This window comes from Pongo abelii, chromosome 19, assembly GCF_028885655.2.
Source record: "Pongo abelii isolate AG06213 chromosome 19, NHGRI_mPonAbe1-v2.0_pri, whole genome shotgun sequence".
In the NCBI taxonomy this organism is placed as follows: Eukaryota; Metazoa; Chordata; class Mammalia; order Primates; family Hominidae; genus Pongo; species Pongo abelii.
In genome coordinates this window covers 41,560,062-41,576,224 of record NC_072004.2, presented here as the reverse complement: position 1 = coordinate 41,576,224, position 16,163 = coordinate 41,560,062, and the positions used below count along the sequence as shown (strand labels likewise).

The window sequence follows — 16,163 nt, the reverse complement described above, 5'->3', positions numbered from 1 at the left end:
CTTCTGCACTGAGTCTCAGATTTCTCACTAATGGGCTAAGGGTGTCCTATCAACCTCATACTGCATCGCAGGACAGCCCTGGGCTCAGAGGTCATCCTGTGCTCTCCACATGATGGGAGCTAGAGGTCCCTAATGTAAGCCAAGTGGCCAGGAGCCACAGGAGACCCAGACTAGAGAGAAAACTCAGCAATTCCCTAGAAGTCAGGAGAGTTGCTGGGAAAGTAATGGGTCCAGCTGATATGCACAAGACCCACCATCTACAGTCTGACTGGAGCCCAGATGCAATCACACATACTAGCTCAGGTTCTCAGAGCCATCCCCATGGTTGATGTATACATTAAAAATCAGGCCCAGAAAGGGCAAGTGCCTTGCCCCAGATCACACAGCAATGCAGGGGCAGAGTGGGCTGGGCACCGAGCCTCCAAGGCCTCCCTGCATTAGGTGAAGATAGCCGGACAGCAGGGGACACACTCTACCTAGCCCACACTGTTCCCTATCCTTGACCTTCCTTCCCACCAGAAACCACAAGGCATGAGAAAATAAAGTTGGACTTGTACAGAATCTATACCCTCCGCTCACTCTCCCCTTCCGCAAGCCAACTCCCTGTTTTTACCATCGCCTGTCTGCCACCTCTTGAGGGCTACAAAATGTAAGGCTAAACTTCAGAACTCCTTACAGGTCCCAGAACAGTCCTCATATTCCTCCGGGCCTTAGTACAAGATGCACCCATGGCCTGGAATTCTCTTTTCCCCTTGGTCTACCTTGTAAACTTCTATTCATTCTTCAAAGCCCACCTCAAGTATTCCCTTCTTCCAGGAGTAACTTGGTTAATCTCCCTGAAGAGGCCTGATCACTCCCTGGTGTGCTGAATAGGACTATGAATAGCAAGTATAGGGAAGCGCGTTTGAACTCTGATTTACTAAACTAAAAGTGTCTGCTCCCCCACCCCCACTCCTCTTCCCATCACCTGCAATGCTTGCACTTCACTCCAAATATCATGCTCTTCTGGCACACGTGACAGACCTGCGACAGCCAGGACTTGGTGGAGAACCTGCAGAGGGTGGACACAGGCACATGCTTGCACCAGCTGGGAGGCCAAGGCCCAGCCACAGAAGGTTTCCCATGGAGCTCCAGGGCAACTGGGAGTCTTGGCTCCAACCCAGAGCCCCATGGGCCCTCTCCCAGAGAGGACAGAGATACCCAGGGGCCACTGCTTCTCCCCTCGCATTTAAATTTCCCAGATGCAAAGTCATCATTGTCAATATGCTGAAGTTGGTGTGGTCATCTGGCAGTACCCATTTGGCAGCAGCAATCAAGAGTACAAGTGCGCATACCCTTTGACCCCACAGTTCTTAGGAATTCTTAGGAATTTATCCAACACATAGGCCCACAAGTGTTGCAAGATATATGGACAAGGTATGCCTGCAGCATGTTAGCAGCATAAAGACAGAAAATAACCTACGTGTCCATCAATTGGGGCTGACTAAAGTATGGTCTTTCCATACAATGGAACACTATGCAGCAAGAAACTAAAACAAGGACGCTTTTTCTGTGCAAATATGGAATGATCTCCAAGTCACACTGTCAAGTTAAAAAAGTAAGGTACAATAAGATATGATCCCATTCACATGAAGTTCAAGTACAGGAAAAAAACTAAGCTATGACAATAGAAGTGAATAGTAACCACTGGATGGTAGCACTGTCAACTAGGGAGAACTAAAGGTAACTTTCTGGGTGCTGGAATGTTCTTCATCTTCATCTGGATGGTATACAGAGGTGTGTGTGTATGAATACATAAATTCACATACACACACACTTCTGCATTTTGCTCTATATAAATTGTATCTCCCTTTTTGAAAAAACAAAGTATAGGACTGTGTATAACACGCAGTATTTGAGTAAAAAATAAAGGAGAAAACATATATACATATTTGTTTGTATAAAATATCTCTAGAAGACAACACATAGCTAAGACCTCTTTACAGAGGGGGTTGAGGAGTTGGGGACAGGAACAAGAGGGCAATTTTCTGTTGACGTTTCAACATATCAGTGTATTTTCAATCCAAAATGTAGAACATTAAAGAAAACACGAAAGATAGATTTGAAGGAAGGATGGGGGCTGAGTGGGTGGTGTCCTCCAGAAAAAAAGCGTAAGGCTGGTCCGCAGGGTGGGGAGGCCTAAGAGCAGAAATAACTCATATTTTGGAAACACAGTTTTTTTTTTAACATATTGTATATCACAGTAACAACAGAATGAATGCCAACAGTATTTGGGAAGTAGTTCGTAATGCATCCACCAACACTAGCTCATTTGATTCTTATGCCCATGCCAGGGAGTGAGGCAGGTCCAGGATTCTTAGTGTGCAGCCAAGGAAACTAACTCAGAGAGGTCAGGTGATGTTCCCAAGGTGCCACAGTTGGGATGCTGCGTAACAGGGTCTGGATCCCAGCTCTCTGAACTTAAGAGTTACAGAGCTTCTCTATAAGAGATTCCACTGGTCCAGCAGAGGCCAAAAAAGGCCCTGAGCACAAGGGAAAGAGAACAGGCTCTGGGGGCAAACAGCTATGTTTGAATTCTGCCTTCTGCCTACTACCAGCTGTAAGATGCCTCAGACACCTCTGCAAATAGGGTTAATGCTAAGCCTCACAGGATTTGGGAAGGATCACAGATACGCCGTGTAAATGGAAGGTAGCAGAGATCCATAAATGTTACTCTCTCCACCCAACAAAGATGGGAGCTTCCGGTGGCAGGGGACGCCAAACTGCATGGAGTGCCTTTTAAGGAGTTGCGACCCGGCCTGGCCTCTCCAAGATGCAACCAGGTCTGTGGAGGCTCACACATGCACACGTGCTCTCTGTCTCCCTCATTGGGTTTTAATTACTTCTCACATCAGCAATGGGGATGAGGGGAGCAAGAACCTTAGGGGTGGGGCCCAGGAATCTGGATTTTCAACAAGCTCTACAGCGGACTCTGATATGCAGCCAGTTTCAGGACTCACGTGACATCGCACTGGATGCAGGGGAAGCTCCTGCGACTCCTTCCCATGACCCTGACTCTATTTCTCCCGGGACCTGTGTCCTGGGAAAGAAGGAAAGTGTTTTCCCTAAGCAGAGTGAGGAAGAGACCCGAGGAGGTGCAGATGAGGGAGCTGCAAGTCCATGTGGCCACCCTGGCAAGGTGAGGGCTCCAGGTAAGTGCAGGGCCATGTCCCACAGGTGAAATGGGCTGGCCCGTCAGAGGCAAAGAGCTCACTGAGAAACAGTGACCAGAACTCCTGGCCCCATGTGGGTTCCAGCCCGGCTCTATGCCCTGCTCCCCCTCCAGGTCCGCTGTGCCTACCTGTGCGTCACCGACAGCCCGATATCCCTCCGTACCATCTGTGGGGATCCATGTGAGAGATCTGCAGGGAAAGAGGCGGGATGGGCAGGCTGAGGAACTCCGCAGGCAACAGCTCGTGCCCGTGACTTTCTAGTTCAGAGACCACAGGCTAGAGGAGGGCACAATGGTTTATTATATAAGCATCTCCCTGATCTATGTCCATCAACACAGGAGCAGGCCAGGCTAGCCCAGTGGCATGGCGTGGCTCCCCTCGCCTCGCTTGGTCCTCCAGCTTGCTCCTGGCCTCTGAGGATGGCTCAGTCAGCTGCCCCTGTGATGTTTCCAGATGAAGAGCAAGGCAGGCTGGAGAGGCAGAAGGCAAAGCCAGAGTGAGGGCAGAAGCTTCTACACAGCCCAACCTCTCACCGACACACCACAGGCCCCCAGTGTGCAGGGGCTCAATTCTGGGTATTTCTTGGTAAACGGCTGAAGCTGTTTACCTCAAGCAGAGGGCCGAGGCTAGTCAGCCCATCCAGTGCCTTTCCAGGCAGAAGCCCCTGGAGGATATTCCTTTGAGAGAGGCCACTGCCAGATATGGGCAGATAGAAGAAGGACAAGGCGAAGTTTTACCACATTCTCACGTGGGCCAGCCCCACCCAGGTACAAGCCTGAGCCTCTGGGGACTTCTTGGGCACCCTCCTTCTCTGATGAGATAAGGGCCATATGCTTTGGGATGCCCCTGCTGCTGGCCTTCCCAGAGGACATTCCCTCTCCCGGCCTGGGATTCCCTGTAAGAACAGGCATCCCTAGTGCAGTAGACAAGCTGCTGGAAGCACTCTCTCCACCCACCGGCAGCCCGCACATTCAACTCACGCCCCCATACTCAGCGCCATTGCCTCCCAGAGCCAGCCCACGGGTGGGCTTCGGGGGTCCGGGAACCCTCTGGACTGGTTCAGTAGAATGTTGTAGGCTTTTCTCTGGAAAGAAGATCTAAGACTTTCATCCAACCATCAAGGTGACCTGTGACCCAGAAAGGTCAGGAACACAGAGCTCGAGTGTGGCCATCTCATGTCCTCTGAGTCAGAAGGTCCCCCGAGGGTGGCCACTGCCCCCCTCAATCCCAAGTGCTGGTCTAGCACAAAGCTGGACTCATGAAGTGCTGGTTCACTTAAGGCCAAGTACCACATAACCAACCTCCATGAGAAGGGTGTGCTGGAGGTACTGAGTCCTCCCACATCAAGGAGATGGGGATAGGAACAATCTATCTCACCTGCAGCTCTCCCTGGCACATCTGCCATGAGGTTGACTTGTCCCAACTTCCTCCTGGGGCTCACCCCACCCATCAACAGCCAAGGCCACCAAAACACACAGGGATGACCGGGCACAGTGGCTCACACCTGTAATCCCAGCACTTTGGGAGGCCGAGGCAGGAAGATCACCTGAGGTTAGGAGTTTGAGACCAGCCTGGCTAACATGGTGAAACCCTGTCTCTATTAAAAATACAAAGATTAGCCAGGTGTGGCGGCAGGCACCTTTAATCCTGGCTACTCGGGAGGCTGAGGCAGGAGAATTGCTTGAACCCGGGAGGCAGAGGCTGCAGTGAGCTGAGATTGCACTACTGCGCTTCAGCCTGGATGATAGAGCGAGATTCCGTCTCAAAAGAAAAAAATAATTAAAAAACACATGGGGCTAAAGGCGCCAGCTGCCAGCCTAGGAGAAACAGACTAGGATGGTGGAACTTCAATCAATTAGCCCCAAAAGCCACCTATGATCTGCACCATCTTCTGTGGGCATGGGCAGTCAGGTGGTATATTGTGCCAGGCACTGCCTCCATCTGATCTGCATGGAGACACTGGTCCTGAAGGCCTAACAATCTCACTGCTCCAGTCCCCGTGTTACCATAGCAATTGGAGGATGACAGGGCTGGAGCTGTCCTAGAGATGGGGGTGTTGAATGTTCCTCCAAGGTTCTGTGAAGGGCCCTGGGAGTTTATGCCCGGGCACTAAGGGAGGGAAGTGTAGCTCCTCTCCACGCTCCCCCTGTGCCTCCCTGGGGTTCCTACAGCCAGCTCCACTTCAGCATAGTCCCTGCCTGCTGTACCCCTCCTCATCCCCAAGACCCCACCCACAGCTACGTGACTCTCCTTAGCCAGCTCGGGATAGTACAAAAATAAACTCCTATTTTGCTCAGGCAAAAACCAGACATCTCTGCATTTCCAGACAATTAAAAGCAGACTCCAGAGGCACAGCTGTCTCCCTCCGCTCTGACTCATGAGAGAGGCCCCACAGCATAGCCACGTGCAGGAACGTGCTCCCAACCTGGAGGTGGGGGTGGGAAAGGGGGTCAAGGGTTGCCCAGGTATCCTCTCCTCCCAAAGGGGCTTCTGCATCTCCCATCTTTTGGGGCCTCATTCAGAGCTGCGCTACATTTCTGCCTCCAGGAATGTCCCTTTCCTGAAGAGTGGGGTCCCGGGACATCAGGTGGGGTTCTGGAGATGGCTAAAGTCCAGTGAAATCAGGCAGATGGCACCGCCTTCCCGGGGCGCTGCTTTACCGTGGCAGCCCAGCAGGCCAGAGTCCCTGCTGCAGAGTCTTGGCGGGGAAGGGCAAGGTGGAGACAGGGCTCTTCATGGGGCTGCCTGCGGGCTGAGATGTGCTCAAGGTCTCCGCTTCTCAGAGAGCAGCCACCAGCTGGGCTGAAGCCAGCCGGTCACTTTAAGGCCACCTGTCTTAGGGCTATTTCCTGAGGTGGTCACCAGCACCTCTGCTTCTGGACTATGGAGAGGTTGAATGGGCTAAGAGGGGGGTCAAAGAGGTCCACCCCCGATGGGGACAGCAACGCACACACGACTCCCAGGTGGTAGAGGGGATGGAAATGAATCTCTCTTACCAAACCTGGAGGAGACAAAAAGCAGAGAGGGGGATTACGTCACCATGCTGGCTCGGCGTGTTCCTAGAATATTACCCTTGGGCAGGAGCAGGCAAGGGGCTGGGACGTGGGACTCTGAGGCCTGGCCTGAGGCCAGACTGGCTGATTGACTCTGGGAACCCCTGCAATCTCTGTGGGGACATTTCCTCAATGGAAAGGACTAGAAGGGCATTCCCCAGGCCTCCCCAGGGGACATCGAAACTCAGTGCTGTGCACGTTAATACATTAGCTTACGTAAGCCTCACCCGCAACCAAACATGGTAATTAGAGTTCAGCCCATTTCACAGTCAAGAAAACTGAGCCTCATGAGGCTCAGTAGGTCACATGGCTCACAGTGGGAGAGCCTGGCCCAGAGCCAGGCAAGAAAAGGGGTCAGTCAGCTGGAGAGACCAGGCCTGGTGGCTCATGCCTATAATCCCAGCACTTTGAGAGGCTGACGCGAGTGGATCACCTAGGTCAGGAATTCAAGACCAGCCTGGTCAAGGTGATGAAACCTTGTGTCTATTAAAAATACAAAAATTAGCCAGGTGTGGTGGCGCATGCCTGTAATCCCAGCTACTCGGGAGGCTGAGGCAGGAGAATTGCTTGAATCCAGGAGGCAGAGGTTGCAGTGAGCTGAGACTGCACCACTGCACTCCAGCCTGGGCAGCAGAGCAAGACTCCTTCTCAGAAAAAGAAAAAAGAACTATCAGTTGGCAAGGGTGTGGCTGGACAGGAGGGCAGAGATAACAGCTGTGCAGAGCAGAGGTAGCCCCTGAAAGGAGAGTCAGGCAGGGACACACCCTGAGCCTCCCCAGGGGGCTGCCACTGCCCCCAAGAACACATGGAGCTGGAGGAAGCAGAGCACTCAGGTGTCACCAGAACAGCGAGGTGGCCTCAGCATCATGTCAATGCTGATTCTGGTAGCTCTGCAGGGACTGGACTCAGAATCCCAGGGTCTGAGGCAGAGTCACTGGCTGGAGTTTGAGGCTAGTTGTGTCATCTGCCTGAAGCTGTGTCCCTGCCACCTTCCAGCATGGGAATGAGACCACAGCTTTCCTAATGTTCTTCTTGGGAGAAGATAGAAACAGAGGGCCTGGGTTGAGCCCGCTGTGAGGCCTCCTCTGACTGACCCATGTTCATGTGGCCATCATCACTGCATTCTACAGCCCCTTCTGGGTGGGCCCCAGGCCCCAGCAGGACAGCCCGAGTGGGAGCAGCAGGGTCGGTGACACCTGGATCTCTCCTCCTTGGACAGCACACTCAAACCCATCGGAGCTGTCCAGGCTCCATCCCATAAAGGACCCAAACAGCATGCACTGGGAGAGGCCCGTTCCAAAGATGACTCCAAGGCCCAAGATACACCAGGGCCCAAGGAACCCCCTAGAAAAGGGGTGCCCTTATTGCTTCTCGGCCTTTTGGCTAAGATCAAGTGTAGGAAAGGGGTGCCCATGCAGAGGAGAGAAACCAGGTGCCCCAATCCTCAGGGGTACAAGAAGGTAAGAGGCACCCAAGGAAAACACTCCCTTTCTTTCTGTGCTGCCGAGGGTATATTGACAAGGGCAATCTTTGTAACTAAAAAGACAATGATCTAATGCCCATCAAGAAGGGACAAGATAAACTATACAATGAAATAACATGAACAAGTCAAACAAATGGGGTTTAATTAATTATAGGCATACACAAAACTGCTAGCCTGGTTGGCTCCTGAAAGGGGAACCATGTGACTGAATAAAAATGGTGGGGTAGAGTTTTCACCGCCTACCCTGAGGAGCCACAGAGCTACTGCGCTTTGGACAGTGTGACTGTCTCACTTGTTCAAAATATATAGATAGAAAAATTTTTAAGTCAAAAACTAAACAAAAGAGTAAAATATTCCAAGATGTACTGACATGATGTTCTCAGAGATACCAAGGGAAGTTGAAAAAACAAGTCATGGGACAGAGTAGATGGTATGGTGGTATCTGACAGTCACTAGTGGTTTCCGCCAAATATTCCAGTTCTCCCCTCCTGGGCATGTGGGCGAAGAGCACTGTTTCATTCTCCTGTTCAGCTTGGGCCAGGAATGGTGAGTGGAACTTCCAAGAAGGAGTACTCAACTGCCAGAGCATGACACCTGGAACTCACTTCTCCCTCTGCCACTGTGGCCAGCAATGTTCAGACAGTCTGGGCCCGGAAGGAGGCTGACCCATGATGGACGAGATGGACAAGGTGGCATGAGCAAGAAACACATCTTTGTTCCTTTAAGACCTGGCGATTTGGGGATATCTGTTATTTCTGTGTAACCTGGCCTACCCTGACCCATACATGGCATCACGTCATGTGCACGTACGCGTACATACAGAACCAAATCTAGAAGGATTCAGCCCACACCACTAAAGTAGTCTGAGGAATGGACTGAAAGATGGGGGCACCTTTTACTTTTGACTTTACACGCTTCTCTAGGGGTTGATTTTATTGGTCCTTCCATATGTCTTTATAATTAGAAAACCACAGAGGGCACTTTTGGTAGCTGCCCAGAAAGAGCACTCACCTCATCGAGGAGACGTCGTCAATGCGGTTCCCCAGCTGAGACTCGTGGGACTTGCTCCGGGTGAGCGTGGGGAAGCTGGGCAGCAGCTGGAAGACCTTGCGGCTGGGTGGGGGGGGCGTCCGTGGTGGCTTCAGCTTGGTGTGCCGTCGCAGCTGGGGTGTGGTAGGCGGGGTGATGAAGCTGTGCAGGGCACGGGGGGTCAGCCGGCCGCTGGCGTGCAGGGGAATACAGGTGTCCGAGAGGCCCTCACTGAAGCTGGGGGTGGGGGAGTCTGAGGCGGGCAGAGCTGACACGGAGATGGAGCGTGGGCCCTGGGCGCTGTTGCCTGCTCTGCCCAGCTGGGAGCTCCCCGGGGGCCAGGGCAGGCTGGCTGGTGAGAGGGTATCTGTGGAAGGCCCTGAGCCACTTTCCCGCCGCGCATCCAACGAACTCCAACTGGAGTCCTCCTTGTGTTCCCCTCCTGTGGACCAAGACGTGGAGTCACAGATGGTCAGGGCTGGAAGGCATTCACAGGGGAGATGGCTAGGGGCCAGAGATGTTCAACACCTGGTGTGAGGCTGCACCGTTTCTTAAGGGAAGGCTTCAACTACCAACCTTTACCTGGTTTATAAAGGCCGCTCACTCATGCACACACATTATCTAGCCAACCATGAGGCCCTCAGTGCAGATACTACCACAAGTTGAGCATCCCTAATCTGAAAATCCGAAATCCAAAATGCTCCAAAACTTGGGAATTTCTGAGCACTGACATGACACTCACAGGAAATGCTCAGGGGAGCACTCTGGATTTGGGGATGGGGAATGCTGAACAGGTAGGCATACTGCAAATGCTCCAAAATCTTAAAAAACCCAGACTCTAAAATGCTTCTTGTCCTAAGCATTTCAAATAGGCGATACTCAAACTGTATCTCTGTTTTACAGAGGAGGAAGCACGGCCCAGAGAGGAACTGGCTCGTGCAGGGCTCTTATGGGCAGGTCTTGGGGGAGCAATCCAGGAAACCCACCCCAAAAGTGGGTGACTTCAGAAACCTAAGGGGTGACCAATCTTTAAGAGTCAGGAAAGGGAAGCTGGGTGTGTGAAGGAAGGAAAAACTCCACTTTAAGAAAATTCAAACATTGGGACAAGGGGCTGTTCTGAACATCCAACAGCAAAGTGCCCCGGGGCTTGTTAAAAAAGATCCAGGAAGAAAGGGATCAACAGCCACTTCCTTCTACACCAGCCTTCGAGTGACTGTGGGCTGCCCCTACCATGACCCTGTGCCTGAGGCCCCCGAGGCTTGTGTGGCTCTGTAGTGCTTGAGCTCCAGCCATTCAAGCACATGCTGGATGCTGGGTGGAAAGGCCTAAAAAGACCCATCCTTGTGCTTGTAGAGTCGAATGGGCGTGACAGGCACATAACACACTATGTATGCTCTGTGCCAGTACAGGGGGCTCTGCAGAGGAGCAGACCCTAAATCAGCTGTGGGGGTGGAGAGAGGGAGTGTGCCAGGGAAGGTTTCCCAGAGGAGGTGGCACCTGGGCTGAGCTAGCTATGGAAGAAGGTGGAAAAGGAGCACCAGGCAGAGGGAACAGCATAATGGGAAGGTAAGGGCATATGGCACCTTCTGGTCACTACAAAGAGTTCTGTGTGCTGTCAGAGGTAAAGACAAGCTGGGGAGAGGCAAGGGATGAAGTTGGAGGGGTCAGCCCAGTGGGGCCAGATCAGGAAGGGCCTTGAATGTCTTGCTAAGAACTTTAAATCTCATATTGAATTGTAATCCCAATGTTGGAGGTGGGGGCTGGTGGGAGGTGACTGGATCATGGGCGTGGTTTCTCATGACTGTTTTGGCACCATCCTCTTGCTGTTGTCTTGTGAGAGTGAGTTTAAAAGTGTGTGGCACCTCCCTGCCCCCTCTCGCTCTTGCTCTTGCTCCTGCTCCTACACTGTGGGACGCCTCACTCCCCCTTGCCTTCCGCTATGCCTGGAAGCTTCCCGATGCCTCTCCAGAACCAGAAGCTGCTATGCTTCCTAGAGAGCCTGCAGAACCATGAGCCAAGTAAACCTCTTTTTTAAATAAATTATCCAGTCCTGCAGATCACCAGGTCAGGAGTTCGAGACCAACCTGGCCAACATGGCAAAACCCTGTCTCTACTAAAAATACAAAAATTAACCAGGTGTGGTGGTGCATACTGGTAGTCCCAGCTACTTGGGAGGCTGAGACACAAGAATCGCTTGAACCTGGGAGGCAGAGGTTGCAGTGAGCCAAGATCGCGCCACTGCACTCCAGGCCATCTCATAAATAAATAAACAACCAACCCAGTTTCAGGTATTTCTTTACAGTCTGTGAGAAGGGACTGACGCACCTGTGTTGCACAAGCCCTGCCTCCCTCCTCCCTCCCGCAATGCCTGTTCTTCTCCCCAGTGTACAGTGGAGGTCACTGAGACTCAGGGAGGCCACAGACACTGCCCAAGGCCAGATAGCTAAGAAAGTGGTGGGATGGGAATTAAAAACTTCTATCTCAGCACCATGCTCCCCACCGTGCCCCTGACGATGCTACTGATTCTGAATAACCTATAGCGGAACAGCTATGGGAGGTAACAAGCTCCACCAGAGGTGGTCAAGCCACTTATCAAGAATAGGGGGATGAATTAGCCTTCCCAATTCATAAGTTTCTTTGCACATCCCATCCCCTCTTCAAACACCCTTCCTCCCACCTGACTGCAGTGACTTTCTATTCAGGAACCGACTGGACAGGAGCTGCTCAGTCCCTGTGTCCCAGACCGCTTGCTCCTTACAAGCTGCAGCCATGACTGACACTGTAGCTCATAGACTGGCCTACTGGAGGCACCAAACGGGTTTCTTGTTGAGCAGATGAAAGAATGAATTTCATGAATCTATGAGCAAGCCTGCCACCAAAGGGAGCAAGCCTGCCACCAAAGGAAACAAGCCCCAAAGTTGCAAGTTGCCTATTTAATCACCACTGCTCTGGGCCCACTTGAGGATGGCCAGTGGGTCTTGATGTGTGCACCGACACCAGCTGATTGGCAGTGACTGCTTGAGAATGACACTAGAGTCACACAGAAACATCTGTGGGTTAGTGATATCTGCCTCGGATGAAGGACTGGGAGGATCAGCAGGAATGTTCATCTCCTATTCACCAGCACAGACAACCATCCTTCACTCACTTTTTTTTTTTTTTTTTTTTTTTTTTTTTTTTTTTTTTTTTTTTTTTTGGTGAGACAGGGTCTGACTCTGTTACCAAGGCTGGAGTGCAGTGGTACGATCTTGGCTCACTGCAACCCCTACCTCCCAGGCTCAAGCCATGCTCCCACCTCAGCTTCCTGAGTAGCTGGGATTACTGGCACGCACAATCACTCTTGGCTAACTTTTGTATTTTTTGTAGAGACAGGGTTTTGCCATGTTGCCCAGGGTGGTCTTGAACTCCCGAACTCAAGCAATCAGCCTGCCTCAGCCTCCCAAATGCTGGGATTACAGGCCTGGGCCACCATGCCCAGCTGTTCAGTCACCTTTCTTTAGACCAGAGATTGCAAAGGAAATGACTTCCACGCTTTCTATCACCTCATAGGCCTCACACTGAAAAGAACATCTAATACATGCCAGGCTCTGATCTAAGGACTTTACGTTAACTCATTTCCTCTTCACAACAACCCTGAGAGAGGTGTCGTTATCACTGCCATTTTACAGATGAGGAAACTGAGGCACAGTGAGGTGAAGTAACTCACCAAGGTCCCACAGGTTCTAAGTGGCCGAGCAGAGTGCTGGGCCCAGGCAGGGCCCAGGCGGTCTGATTCCACAGCCCACCCGTACTGTGACTAGACTGCTCTCACCAAGCCCCCTGGGGATGCAATGAAGATGCTGTGATGCATGATCTGATGGGATCACTGGTACCCAGCGGATCCCAGCAGGTGCCTGTGAAGTGCAGCCAGCACTGGGCAGACGAAAGGCCTGTATCCTGGACTGTGATGGGGTTAGGACTCTGCTGGGGATGCAGAGGCACCACAAGCTGAGACTAAATGAGAGAGAAGAAACCCAGAAAATGCTTCTTCTTCAGGGACCTCCTCTAAGGCCTGCTGGAAAAAGCACCCTCTGAACAAGAAACCTGAGTTCAAAGCCCAGCTCTGCTCCATGCCAGGTGTGGGGCCCCAGATGACTCATCCAACGCCTCCAGTGGTCAGAGAGGCCTCAGCTACAAAGTGAGCTCAACACTACCTCTTACAACGGTGTGGCCACAATATGTGTGTCACACGCCTGGCACACAGTAGGTGCATAAATTAGTGATCTCCCTGTTTTGGCATCTAGGACAGGTGGACAGCAGCCTGCATGACACAACTGGGTCACTACCACTTAAAAGCTGACTCTTCCACAATTCTTTAAAATCCAGGCATAAGGAGGAAGGAAAGATGGGCTGACAAATTACCCCAAAGATCTCAGCTTGGGTGGCAAGCATGGGGACAAACCAATCGCCATCACGGCCCAAGGTTCAAATTCTGGCTCAGCCACCAACTGCTGTGTGCCCTTACCCAACCCCCTTCCCTCTCTGAGCTCAGTCTCCTCCTGTAATATGTGAGAACAAGAACACCAGCCACACCTCTGTTGTGTTTATTTCCAGCATCTGCCGGGAGACCTGGCAGGTCAAGATTTTCTGAATTGAGTGCAACTTTCTACACTGGGCCGTGTTCAGAGGACTTGATACAATGAGGGCAGAGAGGAAATTAAGCCTGATCCTCTCTGGGATGAAAAAAACCAGGCAGAATATAAACCTCAGTGCCTTCCTTAAGCCTCAGGCAGACAGAGATAAGACAGGGGCCTCAGATAATTAAAAACCAGGCCTGATTCCATTCATGAGGCTTATTTTAATGCCTTATCTATGTGGTAGTGGGACCATTAAGTCAGGCATTTGAAGCTGTTACCAAGGCAAGATTTAGAAAGCCTGTGAATAATTCCCAAGGACCTCGTGGCAAGGCCAGGATTACACACTTTGCCTGGGACAGCCACGTACACACTCCCAGCTAAAGAGCCATAGAGTTTCCCTAATCACCCTTGGCTCAGGCCCACATCAGCGTGTGCCTTCTGAGCACAGAACCCAGTCAGCAACGGGGACAGGAGAAGGCGGGGACAGGGCTGGGGGCTGGAATGTGGGAAGCTGGCAGAGGGTACACAGAACCCTCCACAGAGAGGAAACCATGCCAGGCCAGCCCAGCCCAGCAGACAGGCCTGGGATTTCTAACCACGGCTGAAGCCCCCTCAGATTCGGCCTGGCCAGACCCACCATTCTCCAGAGCCCTGAGGACCCCGTGACAGCTTCTCAGGAGGCTGTGAACATCCAACCCTGGCCTTTCCAGGCTGCCCCAGAAACCCTGGGCCATGCTTGCCCCCGCTCCATCACCCACCATGGTGAAGGCCACAGCCCCCAGGGCACCAGGCCAAGCAAGGGAGAGGGTAGCAGGCCCTACGTACCCAGGCCTGTCACCTTTCGCAGGCAGGTGAGGGCATACTGCAGACGGCCACACTCATCCCCGCTGGCCCCGCAGCGCCGCAGCGTCTCCTTCACCTTGGCCTCGTTCATCTCCAGCAGGGCATCCAGCGTGAGGTCGCAGGGGATCTCCTGAGGGGACAGAGGGACAGGCAGAGAGGCCGTGAGCAGTCGGCTGGGCCGGGAGCCCCTCAGCCTCAGGCTGGCCTCCTGCTGAGTGGCAGGGGCCAGCTGCTGGCTGGGCCGGCCTCTGACCAGAGCCACCACGTGCTTGGGGACACAGGCAGAGCTCCCTGGCCCCCACCCTCCAGGCTCCCAGAGACAGCAGCTGAAGCAGACTCGGTGGGGGGTGAGGGGAGGAAGTAAAGACCAGAAAGGTTTGGATGAGGGCATGTTGCCCAGCTTGTTTCTTCTTACTCCTCTGCACAGAAAAAAAACAGCGAGTCATAACAACTTTTTAGAATGACGAGTACTTCAGACAAAGATGGCCCTTCACAATTTTGTTGTATCTGAATCAGATAAGAGAGATTTCAAATCAAACTGGCTCAAGAAATGAAGGATTAAAAAAAAAAAAAAACCTCACCAAACACTGCAGAGGCACTTACTGCCTCACCTGATTTCTGTCAAAACTTTTCACTGGGCCCACCTGACAGCTGAAGAAAGAGGCTCAGAGAGATTATGTCACCTGCACGAGGTCACTAGGCCATACGATGAAGAAAGTGGCAGGCAGAATTTTAAGATAGTCCTGTGACCTTCGTCCCCTGGTGTTGCTCCTGATCTTGTTACTTTACAGCAGTCTCCCTCTTATCTGCAGTTTCAGTTACCAGCAGCCAATCATAGCCTAAAACCATTAGATGGAAAATGCATTCCAGAAATAAAACATTCCAGAAATAAACAATTTATAGTTTTAAACTATGCACCATTCTGAGTAATGTGATGAAATCTTGCACCATCCAGCTCCATCCCACCGGAGACGTGAATTGTCCCTTTGTCCAGCGTCTCCACACTGTCTCCACTCCCGGCCTGTTTGTCACTTAGTAGCTATCTTGGTTATCAGATCAACTGCCACCTCTCCCCACGTAGGCACTTTATCATCTCACAGCATCACAAGATGAGGGGTGAGAACAGTACAGTAAGATATTTTGAGAGAGAGAAGAAAGACCACATTCCTGTAACTTTCATTATAGTGTATTGTTATAATTGCTCTATTTTGTTATTGTTGATTATTAACCTCTTACTGTGCCCAACTTACTAACTTTATCAGAGGTATGCATGTATAGGAAAAAACACAGTATATATCTCATATATATACATATTCAGTACTATCCATGGTTTCAGGCATCCACTGAGGGTCCTGGAACATATCCCCTACAGAAAAGGGGGCATTACTATATACAGCAAAAGGGAAATTATCCAAGTAGGCTTCATCCAATCACAAGAGCCCTTTAAAAGCAAAGGGTTCTCTTGAGCTGGTAACAGAGAAGTCAGAGACCCGAAGCATGAAAAGGACTCAGCAGACTTTGAAGGAGGAGGGGAATGGGGGTGGCCTCTGGGAAAAAAAGTAGCCCCTGGCTGACAGCCATTGAGGGAATGAGGACCTCAGACCTCCAGCCACAAGGAAATGGATTCTGCCTATAACCTGAATGAAGGTGAAGTGGATTCTTCCCCAGAACTTCCAGGTAAGAGGAAGGCCTGGCCTACACCTTGACCTCAGCCTTGTAAGATCCCAAGTAGGGATGTAAGCAGAGCCTGCCTGGAGAGCGGGTGGTGTGTTAAGCTGCTAAATTTGTTATGAAGCAACGGAAAATACAAAGAATGAATGTTTGAATCAAGGCTCGGTGGACTTCAAAACTTGTGCCCTTTCCTCTCATCAGGGAGGGAGGAAACCTCTCCAGCTCTGACTACTTTGAGCCACATGACACTGTCAGA

The 16,163-nt window shown here is 51.6% G+C and overlaps 1 protein-coding gene across 2 annotated transcripts in view; it reads right to left on the bottom strand.

Annotated features, from left to right (window-relative positions):
• Positions 1-16,163, bottom strand: part of KSR1 (kinase suppressor of ras 1) — a 169,871-nt gene that overhangs the window by 34,618 nt on the left and 119,090 nt on the right. For both annotated transcript variants that reach the window (XM_054535603.2, XM_054535602.2), the window contains exons 3-7: positions 14,219-14,366; positions 8,760-9,219; positions 8,574-8,578; positions 3,341-3,401; positions 968-1,051 (exon numbers count right to left, since the gene is read on the bottom strand). In XM_054535603.2, the coding sequence (XP_054391578.1) occupies positions 968-1,051; positions 3,341-3,401; positions 8,574-8,578; positions 8,760-9,219; positions 14,219-14,366 (758 nt within the window). The remainder of the gene's footprint in view (positions 1-967; positions 1,052-3,340; positions 3,402-8,573; positions 8,579-8,759; positions 9,220-14,218; positions 14,367-16,163) is intronic.